This window comes from Budorcas taxicolor, chromosome 11 (genome assembly GCF_023091745.1).
Source record: "Budorcas taxicolor isolate Tak-1 chromosome 11, Takin1.1, whole genome shotgun sequence".
Lineage (NCBI taxonomy): Eukaryota > Metazoa > Chordata > Mammalia > Artiodactyla > Bovidae > Budorcas > Budorcas taxicolor.
In genome coordinates this window covers 159,754,911-159,771,360 of record NC_068920.1, presented here as the reverse complement: position 1 = coordinate 159,771,360, position 16,450 = coordinate 159,754,911, and the positions used below count along the sequence as shown (strand labels likewise).

The window sequence follows — 16,450 nt, the reverse complement described above, 5'->3', positions numbered from 1 at the left end:
CTTCCTCCAGCTCTCCATCTTCATCCCCCCCCAGGTGCTGGCCGTACCCCTGGCCGCTGGACCATAGTACTCAGGACATCCTTGGAACACTGCAGCACCAGGCAGCTGGGTCCAAATCATATGGAACCTAGATGACCCTGACAAGTCACCCCACCTCCCAGAGCGCCCCCCTTCCCATCTCTACACTGTGCCACTAATTCTTGCCCTGCCGACTCTCCAGGCCAGTGAAGAGAGAACACAGGGAAGATGCCACGTGAATCTGGCAGCCCCAGGGATGGTCATCATTTTAATTCCCCTCACTGGGCTGCTAATGGCCTCTCTGCATCCTCACCCACTGTAGACACCCTCTCTGCCTTCCACTCAGCATCTCCCTTACCCTCAGTGCTCCTGGAGTCTTATGTCCAAAATCTCCCGGCCTCCTCTCTGTCCCATCCTGGACTTTTATTTCAGTCTCAGGGCCAAGGAGGAGGCCAGCCCCAGGGTGCACATACCCAGTGGGTCTCGGACTTCGATCTCAGGCCCTGGGCCACTCAGGGAGATGGTGACCTCCTTCAGGCTGGGGTCGAAGGGGATCTTCCACGTGTGCTCACCGCCCTCCTCGTGGTCTGTGGACAGCAGGTGCACCTTGGAGGCCTGGATGGCTGACTCCACCCATTTCAGCACCTGGGAGGCAGGAGTGAGAGGTGACACCAGCAGGTGCCCGTGATGCCTTGCTTGTGTCTGGCACATGGGAGGTGGGTCCCAGCAGGCTGCCAGCTGCGTGCAGTGTCTGATCCCCTGGTGAGTTTTAGGCAGCATGCAGGCTTTCCAGGTCACTTGAGGCCATCACAGTCCCCTCTGCCCTACACTGGACCTGATTCACACAACACTTCCCTCTTGGCCTGTGGTCTTGGAGCTGCGATACCTGAACGAAGGCATCCAGAGGACTCAGCTCAGATGGAAGGAGCAGAAGGCACCCCTCTGCTGGGATGACGCCCCTCCTTCATCACATGGCCAATGTCTATGACATCTATCACTTCCTCCAGGAAGCCCTCCTGGTGCTTCCTACACACCGATGCACGCTGGAAGTCTGGGATGTCCCCCAGGGCAACGCGGTTCACCATCCCTGCCCAAGGGCCCTCAGACCACAACCCGCACCAGGCACCATGCTCTCTAAGCAGGCCCATGTCTTCAAGCAGACAGTCTCCTCCTGACCCTTATCACAACACTGAGAAACCTAATATCCTCGGGTGTACAATTGCTTATTCTTACATTTGGGGAATTCCCTGGCAGTCCACTGGTTAGGGCTCCATGGTTTGACAGCTGAGGTCGGGGATTCCACCCCTGGTCAGGGAACTAAGATCCCACAATCCCCTTTTTGTGTGGCTTGACCCAAAAAATTAAATTAAAATAAAAAATACTAAAGTCTTATGCTTTGGACAAGTCCCATTGAAAAATCAGGTGACAGATAACTCTCCAGAACATCATATTAGTTAGGCACACATTTAGAGTATGATTTCAGGAGGGTCTCAAAGACCATCCCCCTACGTGCATGGACCCCATGTTAACAGCCCTGGACCCAGTCTAAGATGGTCGCTGCCTGCCTGCTAAGTCGTTTCAGTTGTGGCGCACTCTTTGCGACCCTGTGGACTATAGCCCACTGGGCTCCTCTGTCCATAGCATTTCCCAGACAAGAATACTGGAGTGGGTTGCCATGTCCTCCTCCAGGGGGCCTTCCTGACGCAGGGATCCGACCTGCGTCTCTTATGTCTCCTGTGCTGGCAGGCGGGTTCTTTACCACTAGCGCCACCTGGAAGCCCAAGATGGCCTCTACTAAGCACAAAATTATCTTGTTTCTCCAAGACTCACCACGGCCTCTAAGTCCCTGCGGTCTCTGGTTCACCGGTTCAGCCCGACCCAAGATCATGATGCTCCTGACGCCCCCATGCTTGCTGGGCTGGACCCCCATCCCATGCCCCCCGGGGCAGCTCCTTCCACTGCAAAATGCTCTTCTCTTTGCAGAAATTCCTGCTCCTTCCTTAGCAACCAACTCCCGGTTAGTTTACACCCGTCACCTCTCTTGGCCTGGGAGCCCCATGTGGGCAGACACCCTCTGTCATGTCCCAGGCTCAGGAGCTGTGAAGGGTAAGGGGTTCAGGGCATCTGCTCGCTGTGTGTGACGCAGCAGGGCACACACCTTTTGAACAGGGTCCTCAAGCTCACCTCACAAATGCTCAACTCCACCTGCCCCCTACCCCAGCTCACACCTCCTTTTAAGCAATAGCTGAGCCACCCAGGTTCCAGTAAGAAAACCAAAAAAGAGGGAGGTGGGAACCTCTGCAGTTTTGAAGCACCTCTTTTCAAGCCAAGTTATGTCAAGAAGCATATTGTGCAAACCCTAAAACAGAATCAAAATGAAACATGAACTGACTGTACAACAAATTGATGCCATAACCCCAGTATGAGGAGAAGGATTAGCTCCAAGTAAATCAGAAACCAACAGGTTCCACTGTGCTTTCTCAGTGAGGGGCACCTTGAGGGCAAAAAAAGAAAGGCAAAGAAACCTTTATTTAGTAGTTAGCAGTTGGCAGAACTAGTTGTATTGTGATTGTGAAATCGTTTTACGTCTCCCGTGAAGAGGAACTAAAGACCCTCTTGATGAAGGTGAAAGAGAAGAGTGAAAAACCTGGCTTAAAACTCAATGTTCAAAAAACGAACATCATGGAATCCAGTCCCATCACTTCATGGCAAATAGAAGGGGAAAAAGAGGAAGCAGGGACATTTCATTTTCTTGGGCTCCAAAATCACTGTGGACGGTGACTGCAGCCATGAAATTAAAAGACGCTTGCTCCTTGGAAGGAAAGTTATGACAAACCTAGACAGCATATTCAAAAGCAGAGACATCACTTAGCCAACAAAGGTCCACATAGTCAAAGCTATGGTTTTCCCAGTAGTCAGGTACGGATGTGAGAGCTGGACCATAAGGAAGGCTGAATGCTGAAGAACTGATGCTTTTGAACTGTGGTTTGGAGAAGACTCTTGAGAGTCCCTTGGACTGCAAGGAGATCAAACCAGTCAATCTAAAAGGAAATCAATCATGACTATTCATTGGAAGGACTGATTCTAAAGCTGAAGCTGTAATATTTTGGCCACCTGATGCAAAGAGCCAACTCACTGGAAAAGGCCCTGATGCTGGGAAAGACTGAGGGCAGGATGAGAAGGGGGTGACAGAGGATGAGATGGTTAGATGGCATCACTGACTCAATAGACATAAATTTGAGCAAACTCCGGGAGACAGTGAAGGACTGGGAAGGAAGCCTGGTGTGCTGCAGTCCATCGGGTCACAAAGAGTCAGATATGACTTAGCAACTGAACAACAACAATAGCAATCAGAACTAGCCATATTGTGGTTGTGAAACCATTTTATGTCTCCTGTAGGATAAAGCAAGGAAGGAAATCTCAACCCAGGTTTTTCTCTTACGGCCAAGAGAGAGCTGCACGGATATTCTTTAAATATAAATTTATTCCAAGTGAATTCAGAACCCAGTGGTTTCTAACTACTCTTTTCCACCAGAGTTCCTTGGAGAAATGGCTGATTTCAGGTCTGGGGCAGGCAATATACAAGGAAAGCCTAGGACTACTGGTAATTTCATAAAGCAAAGAAGGTCTCAAAGACTAATGGGGACAGGGAATTCCCTGGTGGTCCAGTGGTTAGGGCTCTGAGTTTTCACAGCTGAGGACACAAGTTCAATCCCTAGTCGGGGATCTAAGATCCTGCAAGCTATGTGGCAAGGCAAAAAACAAGACTAATGGAGATACATCAGAAGGATATGGGAAACAGCATAAATTTAGCCTGTTGGCTAAATTTGGGAGACTTTGAGCCTCCAAAAGAATAATGACTATAATAAATCAATCAAACCACACTGAATTATACAATCAAAGGTTAATCACTTAGTCCTGTCTAACTCTTTGTAACCCTGTGGACCATAGCCTGCCAGGCTCCTCTGTCCATGGAATTTTCCAGGCAAGAATACTGGTGTGGATAGCCATTCCCTTTTCCAGGGGATCTTCCTGACCCAGGGACCAAACCCGGGTCTCCTGCGTTGCAGGCTTATTCTTTACCATCTGAGCCACTGGGGAAGCACCATGTCATCTAGGTGCCACAAAAATACTCAAAAAATAAAATCAAAATTCAAAACAATAAAACCTCATTTGCTACCAATAAAAGCAAATTCTTAATTAAAGAGAAAGAAGTGCGATCCCTATTTTTTCAGTAGGAATCGTGACTTCAGAGGAACCAAATCACCCCTTTGGAGAAGCAAAAGCGCTTCTTCATGGGAGAACGCCCATTAACAAATGTGGAAGGAATGATGCAATTAGGAAATCATCATTTTGCAACCCTCTAATAAAATAATTGTTTCAGGCAAGCATCCTCAGTGAATGCTAAAACCATGAGATGAAAAGCTCCTGGGGAACTAGAGCCCTAGAGTGACTCCACCGACCCCTTGGGTCAGAAAGGAAAAAACAAAGGCTTGCAATGTAGAGAGCTGGCTGTCACCACTTTAACCAACCAAACTGGTCATCGGTAATGGGGACAATCAGACATCATTTTCCTCCGGGTGTGATGCAATAGAAAACACACAGAGAGCACCAAGGACGACATACTTCTGCCACAAAGGTCAGCCTCCATCTGATTAGTCATTTAAAGCTACCTTCCAGGCTCGGATGGTAAACAATCTGCCTGGAGTGCAGGAGACCCGGGTTCAGTTCCTGGGTTAGGAAGATCTGGAGGAGGGAATGGCAACCCACTCTAGTATTCTTGCCTGGAGAATTCCATGGACAGAGGAGCCTGATGGGCTACAGTTCATGGGGTCGCAGAGAGTCGGACACGACTGAGTGACTAACACTTTCACTTTCCAGTTTAGAGGGAGTAAAGGAACAAGAGGAGGAGAAACGAACAAGTTAGTGACACCATAAGGAAACAATCAGATGAATCCAGAACACAGGACATTGTATCATCAGCGCCTCTCCAACAAGTTAGTGGCGTGAAAAAGGATGGATCCCCTCCAGATTTAAGGAAACTTAACAGACATAACAACCTCATAAAATGCACAGCCCTTGATTAAAACCTGATTTAACATCTTGAGGACAAAGAGAGAAATTTGAATATGGACTTGGCATCAGATGATACTTGCAAAGTACTAGTCACTATATTAGGTGATACTATGGGTTATGCTAGCGTCTATTTTTTTAATCCACACTGCATTATTTATGGATGAGGTGTCATGATTCAACAAAAAGTGTAGAAAGAGAGACAAATGTAGCAGCTGCAACAAAAAAGTGAATTGCTAAATATAGATAGTACTTTTTTTTGTTTTTTTACTTTTCAATATCTTTGACACTTCTCATAGAAAATTTTTAAGTAAAAATCGTCTAAAAGGAATGAGTATATCTTTACAAGTACGACTTTTAAATATACCTGAGCAACCATAGTGCTATCCTGTCGCTTGTCAGCTCTAATCAACTGGAAGTGACTTCTTAGAACGCCGTTTGGAGAAATGTGAGGCCACATTCGGACTCAATTAGGAAAAGGCCTATAATTGATTAGCAGTGTCTGCCATGGATATGGAATTAGAAAGTGGTGTCTGGCATGCTACGTATTGGCCATCCTTGCTCTGAATCACAGCCCTTCAGCTCTGCCTACCGCGTGATCTTCCATGGACGAGAAAGGGAACAGAAGGGAATTGGAAGAATTGCTCGAGATTTGGAAGATGACTACAGTTTGAGGAGACCGAGCTGAAACACACGTGGCTAGCTTTTACAGCAGGATTTCGGTTATCGCGGGACGAGAATCCTGTGTTCTGAAACTCTTCTGTTTTTATATTTGGAGCTACTTCATTCTTCTGTTTTTGCCTGACTTTCTAAATAATGTTTCTCTTAAAAAGATCCCACCTGTCTGGGTTAAGAAATGAGGGCAAGGTTATTCGTCCATGCGGGGGTGGACGGGACGTAGCAGCCAAGGCTAGAAAGGCGGACAGCAGCTGGCCAAGTGAGGCGGCTCCCCCACAGCAAAGCAACAGCCCTGTGACCACTGTCCCCTCCTCCGGGGCCAGGCCTTGTCAGGGGTCAGGAGGAAATCATAACTGAGCAAAGCTGGCCGGAGGTGGTGGCAGCCCCATTTGACAATTACCCAGACGCGTCCCACACCCGCTACTGTGTTGCAACTGTCATGACAAGCTCTTTCTAGGATGTTTTGATGGAGAGAAGATGCCCAAGAGTTCGGGCTACCGAACCACGCCACAGAGAGAGGGCTGAGGTGGGCCAGAAGGCCAGCGACCCCATCAGGAGGCGGCCCACCCACAAAGGCTGCCCTGTAACACATCACCGCTCCGGAGCTGCAAGTGCAGACCCTCTGGCCCACAGCAAGGCCAGACCCCTGCAGGCCTGGGCCTGGGGGCAAAGCCTGCTGGACCCAGCAATGGCTCTGGGGCTCAGAGAGGAATCTAGGGACACTCCTGAGCAGAGAGGCTTCATCAGGCAGGCTTAATGTTTATTTGCGAAGGTAATGACTTCCAGATGTCAGCAGGACCAGGGGGCCTGGGAGCCAGCAGTGCGCTGGGGCTCATCTCTCTGTCGCTGATGGGGAAGGAATGAGAGAATCTGGCGCTGCTACCCCAGCCAGATGGTTGCTGCTCAGCCCTTCATGGCAGATAAATCACCACCACCACCCACCCCCCCCCCAACCAAGGCTCCTCCCGGACATCTGATAGACAGAGAGGCTGAGGAAGCTGGGGCAGTGAGGCAGGGGTGGGGGAGGGTGTCACTGAATGGACCTCAAGAGCCACAGATCAGAAAATTGAGGGCCTCTGCCAACTGGGCATTACGGGGCACTGTCCCCAGGCTCTCCCTTTCTGAGAACCTTATCCCGAGAGAGCTCTTAATCTTGAGAGGGGCTCCCTGGACCCCTGGGAGTGTGTATTCTGCACTCCCTATCGAAGCACGAGGCTGGAGTTCCCGGGGCCACCACTAACTCTCATTCAGGGCTCCCTCCCAAGGGTGGGTCTTCCTCCCACCCTTGCCACCATTGCTCCGGGCAGGGGCCTCATGACCCAACTGTGAACATGAGGAAACAGAGGCCCAGAGAGGTTAAGTGCCATGCTCAAGGTCACACAGCAGACAGGTGGCAGAGCTAGGGTGGGGTCTGAAGCCAGATGTGACCCGGGGAAGGATCCAGGACGGGGTCACCCCCAGGGCCTGGGTCTCCTCACCTGTTGATTCCACCTTCCCTCCCCCTCCCGCCCTCACTGTCTGAGGGATCAGTTCTCATTTCCCCTGGTTAATGCCCACCCCCACTGGCCATCAGAGGAGGGCAAAAGCTCCGAAAGACCTCTGCCAGCGGGGAGAGGATCTTCACCTTCCTTTCGTTACTCCAGAATCTCAAAGGCAGAGAAAGTTAAATGCCTGAAAGCATGAGATCCAAGCTTGATGGGTGATCTCTCGGCGCCCCACAGCTAAAGCTGCCCCGGCGTGTAGTGGGTGCTCAATGAACAAAGAGAAGGGTGAGTGCAAAATGTGCCACTCCTGGCACACCGGACATGCTCGGAAAAGGTCAAAGGACAAACACAGGCAGGGTGTGGGCGCTTTGGCAGCTTCTAGCCAGGCAAAGGCACCGTTCCCTGTCTCCTGGGGATGGAGGTTGGTGGTAACCACTGCCTAATGTCTGGGGACGTCTGGAAGGGGCCAGGTACAAGGCAAGAAGCTGACAGATGATGGTGCTCTTTCCAGGGAGGGGAGGGACCCAGGCCCCTACCCAGGGGCAACCAGTCCTGGCCATTGGAGATTCCAGTACATCAGACAAGTGCTGCTCAGCCAGGCTCCCACAGCAGAAGGCTGGCACCAAGGCCAGGAGCCAGGGGCTCGCCCCAGGTTCCATGCCCTGAGTGAGAGACTCGGAGAGTTCAGCCCCATACCTGAGCAAGCCGTCCTCCACCTACTGCCTGGAGTCTGACTTGCTGCTGGCAGGAACCCAGTTCCTGAGCAACTGCCCAGATAAAGTGCACCCCCAAACAAGGACCAAGCCATCACTCCACTCTGAAATGCTTCCCACCCTCGCTTGGGCGGCTCGGTGCCAGAGCAGACTGACATGCCAAAAGAAATAAATCCTGGCGTGTCGCAAAGAACCATAAACGCCATCTGTCAACAGGGAGCCAAGGCGCTAACCTAAACACGGCCCTGGAGACGTAAATATACAACACGCGGGCTGGCTGGAAGCCGCGCCGCGGCGGCCTCAGAGATGCTGTTCCTCCCATTCTCCCATTCCTCCAGCCCGAGGGACCCCACACCATCGATTCACCAGGTGTTTGTGTCCATCAACTGACCAAGCACCTGCTCCACGCTGGAGGCTGCGCCAGGTGCTGGGGACACAGCCATAAATGGGACCTTAAGGGCCCTGCCCTCGGGGATCTCACAGCCTAACGGCATTAAATAATCACACGGTTGTAAAATTATGATTATATAAAGCCCCCCAGGGAGCTTCGAGGAGCTATGAAAGGAGAATTAATCTTGACAAAAATCGAGGAAGGCGTGATTCCACTTAGACTGGAAAGATGAGGAGCCTGGGGAGGAGGAGCTGGAAAAACAAGCCGCACGAGCAAAGGCCCTGAGGTAGAAAAGACACGGCGTTGAAGAAAGAGCAGAGAGGCAGCAGCAGGCAAGGGGGAAAAGACAGGCAATGGGCTTGGAGAGGCAGAGCTCAGATCAGTGTCTGGACCTTCCCCAGGGCGTACGGGGGAGGGACATGTTGGTTGGATTTGTCTTAGAGGATCTGGTGGGATGTAGGAGCTGGCTCACACAGGCTCAAGAGGGCAGATTGTGAGCATCACTTCCCATGCTCTATGACTTAACGACAGCAGCTTGAAACCAGCCCAAGTAGGAGCATTTACACCAGGGAAATGGGCATTCTTGTTCCTTCCAGAGAGAGATGATTGTGAAACATTTACCAGCATGCCACTGGAAGGATGCCTCTGGCTCCTGGGGAGGAATGGACGTGCAGGGCAGAGGGAGAGCTGGGAGAGATCTGAGCAACTGACGGAGCCTGGAAGGGAGGGAGGGGGCACCTGCTCCAAGACCTAGACCCGGACACAAACACCTGCTCAGCTGGGCCATCGGTGGCCCTGCATGTTGGGCCACAGTGTCAAGCAAGCCCCTCCCTGCCAAGTCCCCAGGCATGGCTTGCTGTCCCAGCAACACCGCCTGAATCTGATGGCCCTGGTGATCCTCCAGCCACCCCCGGGCTCCTCGACTCTGGGGAGAAGCTCCCCTTAACATCCCTACTCTGCCGAGCTTTGCTAGATTCATCGTGCCAGCGTGGACTTGCCGGGGATCCCGGGTTTAAACTCAGGATATTCCTTCAGGCCCCAGGCTTTTTTACTGGCAAAACTGAGGAACCCGCAGCACCTACTTTGGGGCTGATTGAGAGGGTTCTACAAGACGGTGTCAAAAAGCCCTGAGCACCAGGCCTCCTGCTGCGAGGTGAGCACTCAGCACTGCTCCTGGAAGCCAGCCGAGGGGCAGAGCCGCCCAGGGATGCGGCATGTCGGGGCAGGCTCACCTCGGTCACCTGCTGCTTGTCCAGGTGGAACACCTGCCCGGAGCTGCTGGCGGCGATCTCCTCGTAGGCCAGGTAGCCAGGGTGGGTGCGGTCACCACAGTCCCCCGTCAGCACGAAGACCACCTAGAAAAGAGACGGCCTTGTGGCGTCCTCAGCACCTTCAGGTATGAATGGAGTGGGGAGGGGGAGGCCAGACCAGGAGGGAGTGACTGGAGGAAGCCCTGTCATCTCTCTTGGCTCGGGTGATACACTTGTGAAATGGGAATGATGAGAGTTCCCGCCCTGTGGGGGTCAGGACCGATGCAGGTCACGTGTCTGTCACAGGGCCAGGAATACAGTAGGAGCCGTTATGAAATCTACAAGGGAGGGAGTGAAATTGACTCTGCTCCAAGTGGCCCCCGGATGCCGCAGAGCTAGAAGAACCGTGGAGAACCCACATTTCTTCTAGATGAGAGGACAGAGGAGTTCTCCCGTCCAGAGAGGAGTCCCAGCTCTTGAGGTCTTCCCCAGGGATTCCTCCCTGCACCCCCCACCCTGCCTCGCCCACCGCTCGCCGTGACAGCCAGGAGCCAAAGCCCCAACGCATCATCCAGACCCTGAGACAATGGGTGAAGAATGACGTGACAGGGAGCAGAGGAGACGCCAGGAGGAAGATGGATTGCCCAGACTCGGACGGGGCGTGAAGGGAGTGGAGGAGTGGTGTGGTCTGTATCAAAAGCGGGCCCCCGCCAGGGAGGCGTGAGCCTGGAGGGCGGGGCCACAGCATGAGAACACACTTGGACTCTGCAGCCTGGCTCCACCAGTGGGCTGGCCAGCGCGGCTGGTGGGAACTGGAACCCAGGCTGTGCAGGAGAAGCCCCAGCTCCGTTCTCCCGGCGGGGGCTCGAGGCTGCCCTTGGAGACCCCAGCAGCCCCTGGAGCCCCTACTGGTAGCTCACCTGCGACTGTTTAAGCTGCAGGAGCTGCAGCACTTCGTCCTTCTTGTGGTAGTCCTTGGCACGGGCGTCCGAGAAGACGTAGATGAAGGAGCCGGGGTTGGCCACCTCCACGGCAGCCTTGATGGCCCCCAAGCTCATCTCTGGGCAGTCCCCGCCTCCCTGCAGGACAGGGCGGGTCAGCAGCTGCTGCCCACCTCCTCCATGTGGGGCCCACCCTGGGAGGTGTGAGGGGGGCATCCCCTTCAGTGGCTTCTGTCCCGCCTGTCCAGGGGTCAGGCCTGGCCCGAGCCACTCCCTTCCCTGAGACACACCTGCATTATCTATCATTCCTTCATTCACTCACTCATTCCTTCATTCACTCACTCATGCCCAAGGGACATGGTCCCTCCCTCCCATGGAGGCTGGCTGGGAGGCAGACCTTACATTAAGAAACGCGACACAGTTATTTAATTACCATGGTGATGAGTGCTACAAGTGGGGGGAGAAGGATGGAGCCATGGAAGCATCTAACACGTACGCCAGAGAAGGCGTGAGTGAGCCAAGGTTTGGAGGCCGGAGGGGTAGAGGGGTCACCGGGGAAGGAGAGGGGAGGGGTGGGCAGAGGAAAACATTCAAAGCCGCCTTGTCAATCTTCTCTTCAACCTGCCCTGGTGCGTGCCTGCTTGCTCAGTCACTCAGTCGTGTCCAACTCTTTGCAACTCCGTGGACTGTAGCCCGCCAGGCTTCTCTGTCCATGGGCTTTCCCAGCCAAGAGTACTGGATTGGATTGCCATTTCCTTCTCCAAGGGATCTTCCTGACCCAGGGATTGAACCCAAGTCTCTTACATTGGCAGGTGGGTTCTTTATCACTGAGCTGGGAAGTGATATAACTGGAAAAACCAAACCCACCTTGGAGTCAATCCTAAATAAACACAAGGCCTTCCCTCTCCACTCGCCAGCCGGGAGCTTTCTGCCTCCCCAGGTTTGCACGCCCAGCACCAGAATCAGGATGTGCACAGGGCGACCTCAGTAAATGCTTCTCCCCTTGGTTCACTCGTTCGTTCTGTGTGCTGGGCCTTGTGCTGGGCCCTGGGGGACTTGGCAGTGAGCTAGACACCTCAGAGAGTGCCCTGCATTCAGGAAGCTGGCAGGGTGGAGAGGGAGAGGCTGAACCAGGGTGTTCAGTGTGGCCAAAAACCCAGGTGGCATGGGATGTCTGACCCAGTCTTGGGCTGGGTTTGGGGGTCTGAACTGACCTCTCTTGCACCTTCGCTGGGGCTTCCCAGGCAGTGCTAGTGGTAAAGAACTCACCTGCAATGCAGGAGACATAAGAGACACAGGTTCATCCCTGGGTCTGGAAGATGCCCTGGAGGAGGGCACAGCAACCCACTCCAGTGTTCTTGCCTGGAGAACCCCATGGACAGAGGAGCCTGGCGGGCTACAGTCCATGGGGTTGCAAAGACTAGGACACAACTGAGCGACTTAGCACACAAACATCTTCCCTTAGCTGTCACATACCCCCTCCTTCAACCCCTGCACCCATGCAGTCAATAATAAGGCCTACTATGTGCCAGGCACAGGGACTCCTGTAGGTACTTGGTTCGCTGAATCAAGGAAGGAACCCCAAGCAGTACGGAATCTCCAGGCCCTCCAAGTTGAGGGGAAGCCCCAGGCAGAGCTGGGTGGTAGGTCATTATAGGAAGCACCGTCTTGGCCCCTGGGTGTGGCAATAACCTGGGCCTCTGGCACGGACTGGGATGAAGGGCACAGGGGGCCAGCAGCCAGGGGCGGGGCAGCCCACCTGCACGTAGAGTTCTCTCAGCTCCCTCTGAAACACCGCCGGGTCTGATGTGAGGGTCACCGGGCCAATATCTGTAGGGAAGAGAGAGAGGACCAGATGGGCTTGACCCCCAGATGCACAACCTCCGTGGACTGGGCAGCAACTGAGAGGAACCAAGGCCTGGAACTCAGAGATCCCCACAAAGTGGGGAGGGGTGAGGGAGCAGCTGCCAGGATCAGATCTGGAAGAAAATATGCGCAAATGAAGCAACTGACAAGGGCTTCATCTCTGAAACACACAAACAGTTCACGCAGCCTTACATCCAAAAACGCAAACAACCCAGTCAAGAAGTAGGCAGAAGACCTAAACAGATGTATCTCTAGAGAAGACGTAGGGATGGCTAAGAGGCTCAACAGGAAAAGATGCTCAACATCACTAATCACTAGAGAAATGCAAATCAAAATGACAGTGAGGTATCACCTCACATTGGTCAGACTGGCCATCAACACATCTACAGACAACAAACGCTGGAGGGGGTGTGGAGAAAAGGGAACCCTCCTACGCTGTTGGTGGGAACGTAAAGTGATACAACCACTATGGAGAACAGTGTGGAGGTTCCTAAAAAATTCAAAGTAGCACTAACATATGACCCAGCAATCCCACTCCTGGGCAAACCCCTGGAGAAAACTAGAATTCCAAAAGATACATGCACCCCAATGCTTATTGCGCACTATTCACAGCAGCCAGGACATGGAAGCCACCTAAACGTCCATCAGCAGAGGAATGGATCAAGATGTGGTGCACATACATAATGGAACATTCGCCACAAAAAGAAATGAAATTGCGCCATTTGCAGAGACAGATTCCCTGGTGGCTCAGCAGTAAAGAATCCACCTGCAATGCTGGAGACATGGGGAGACTCGGGTTCAGTCCCTGGGTTGGGAAGATCCCCGGGAGAAGGAAATGGCAACCCACTCCAGTATTCTTGCCAGGAGAATCCCATGGACAGAGGAGCCTGTTGGGCTACGTCATATAGGGTTACAAAGAGTCAGACACAATTGAAGTGACTTAGCAGTCACACAGGCAGAAACTAACACGACATTTTAAAACAACTATACTCTGATTAAAAATTAAAAAAAAAAAAAGAATTGTACTCAAATATTCATAGCAGCTGTATTCACAATAGCCCAGCACTGGAGACAAGCCAGCCGTCCATCAACTGGTGAATGAATAAACAAACTGCGGTACATTCATGTAATCAAATACCACTCAGCCAGAAAACAGAACAAGCTACCAATACAGGCAACCACATGGATGAATCTCACAGATACAGTACTGCACGAAAGAAGACAGCCACAGGAGCACGTCTACTATGTGGTTCCATTTATAGAAAGCTCTGGAACTGGCAGAATTAATCAAAGCTGAAATAAGTCACATCAGGGGTTGTCTAGGGGATAGGGAGATCAAAAGAACTGTCGGGGAAGGCAGAAGTGTTCTATATTGTGATGGGAATGTGGGTTCCCCGGGTGTAACCAGTTGTCAAAAATGTAAAGCAAAGATTTGCAGTACTTCAAGGTTTGTAAATTTTACCTCATTAAAAAAAAGAACCATAAAAAGTGATCATTGTGGAGTGATGGAGTGGAGTGGGGAAGGAGCTATAGAGGAAAGAGAATGGCAGGTTTTCAGGGTATTTGGTGATGCTGGGGGATGAGGATATATCCACATGTGTGTGCTCCATCATGTCAGACACTTCGTGACCCCACAGACTGCAGCCCTCCAGGCTCCTCAGTCCATGGAATTTTTCAGGCAAGAATATTAGAGTGGGGTGCCATTTCCTTTCCCAGGGGATCTTCCCAACCTAGGGGTCGAGCCCAGGCCTCCTGCGTCTCCTGCACTGAAGATGGGTTCTTTACCGCTGAGCCACATGAGACACAGGGATTCATGACACTATTCTGCTCACTTTGTATATACTTGAAATTTTCCGTAATAAAAAGCCTTTTATTAAAGAGAAGTCACTGAAAGCCACAGCTAACATAAGGCGACCAGTGTACAGAGAACAGAGACAGAATTCCAACTCACCGTGTGGACATGTGCACAGTGGGGGTTTTGCAAGCTGATGTGGACAGCTGATTTCTTTAGGAAATAGTTCGTCTGAGTTCCTGGTGAATTCTAGTAACGGGCTATTTTTAGTTCAAGAATTCTAAATTCCAAGCACTCTCTAAAAAATATTCCTGTACTTGGCAACTCGTCAACCAACCTTAGTTCTTAGAAAATGAAGCACGTGGAATCATCCGGCATTCATCCACAGTTATCAGGGAAGAGTCTGGACACCAGCTTTTCTTCTGCGACCGCAAGTCTGATCTCTGCATCTGGGAGTCTGTTTCTGTTTCATAGATATACGTCCATTTGTGTTGTATTTTGATTCCACATATAAGTGATTTCACATGGTATTCGTCTGACTTTCTTCACTTAGTCTGATAACCTCTTAGGCCCACCCATGTTGCTGCAAATGACATGACTTCATTCTTTTTATGGCTGAGTAAATATATATATATTATTTGGCTGAATATATATATTATATATATATATTTATACCACACTTCTACCCACTGGCTCCTGCCTCTCTGCTGTATATTTACTCACCATGTCCAACACCTCCTTCTGCGCCTGCTCTGGGCTTTACCAAGTCTTCCCCACCACCTCCCTCCTTCTGAACTCTGCAGAGACTAATTCAGCCAAAACCTTGGCCTTTGACCTCAGACGGGCTTCTCTGCTAGCTCAGTCAGTAAAAAAATCACCTGCAATTTGGGAGACTGGGTTCAATCCCTGGGTTGGGAAGATTCCCCTGGAGAAGGGAAAGACTACCCACTCCAGTGTTCTGGGCCTAGAGAATTCTATGGACTGTACAGCCCCTGGGGTCGCAAAGTCAGAAAATCAGCCCATGGGGTCACAAAGTCAGACATGACTGAGTGACTCTCACTTGACCTCAGACAGATCTGGTTGAAATTTTGGCTCCACCATTCTCCTACCATAGGGCTTCTCAGAGCTTACTACACAGTTCCAAGCCTCAGTTTCCCCATCTGTAAGACGAGGTGTTTCTCCTAGCTGAGAACATCATTGTGAGAATCCAGTGAAGCCAGGCAGGGAAGCACCATGCTTGGCTCAGAACCAAAAGCTCAGCAACTGGGAGTTGGCCCTGATGAGCTGAACATGCAATTCTTTGATCTTCCTTTTCTTTTCTTTAAATTTTATTGATGTGTAGCTGATTTGCAATGCTGTGTTAATTTCTGCTGAACAGCAAAGTGACTCAGTTACATATATGTATTCTTTTTCATATTCTTTCCCATAATGGTTTATCAAGCACTTAGTGCGCTTGGTTGCTTAGTCATGTCCGACTCTTTGCAACCCCATCGACCACAGCCTGCCAGGCTCCTCTGTCCATGGGGATTCTCCAGGCAAGCACTCTGGAGTGGGTTGCCATGCCTTCTTCCAGGCGATCTTCCCAACCCGGGGTTTATCATAGGATAGTAAATACAGCTGCGATGGTGCAGGAACGGCTGAGAGGAGCTACCCCGCGTCTGAGGTCGGGGGCGATGGCCAGGAGGAGATACCCTGCACCCAAGGCCAAGGGTGGCAGCAGGAAGGAGCAACTCCACGCCCAAGGCCAGGGCAGCGACAGGGAGCAGCAACCCCACGCCCGAGGCTAGGGGTAGCGGCCGGGAGGGGCAACCCCACGTCCAAGGAGTGGTGGCTGTGCGGGTACAGGAGGGCCTAGAGGAGCCATCCCATGTTGAAAGTCAGGAAGGGCAGCGGGAGGAGATACCCCTCATCCAAGGTAAGGAGCAGCGGCTGTGCTTTGCTGGAGCAGCCGTGAAGAGATATCCCACGCCCAAGGTAAGAGAAACCCAAGTAAGATGGTAGGTGTTGCAAGAGGGCATCAGAGGGCAGACATACTGAAACTATACTCACAGAAATCTAGTCAATCTAATCACACTAGGACCACAACCTTGTCTAACTCAGTGAAACTAAGCCATGCCTGCGGGGCAACCCAAGACGGGTGGGTCATGGTGGAGAGGTCTGACAGATTGTGGTCCACTGGAGAAGGGAATGGCAAACCACTTCAGTATTCTTGCCTTGAGAACCCCATATCAGTATGAAAAGGCA

At 51.7% G+C, this 16,450-nt stretch overlaps 1 protein-coding gene across 1 annotated transcript in view; it reads right to left on the bottom strand.

The window, feature by feature from the left end:
- The window catches only part of HMCN2 (hemicentin 2), a 174,230-nt gene that overhangs the window by 138,317 nt on the left and 19,463 nt on the right, over positions 1 to 16,450 (bottom strand). The window contains 4 exon segments of the mRNA XM_052647785.1: positions 492 to 663; positions 9,590 to 9,712; positions 10,528 to 10,686; positions 12,308 to 12,378. Of these exon segments, the coding sequence (XP_052503745.1) occupies positions 492 to 663; positions 9,590 to 9,712; positions 10,528 to 10,686; positions 12,308 to 12,378 (525 nt within the window).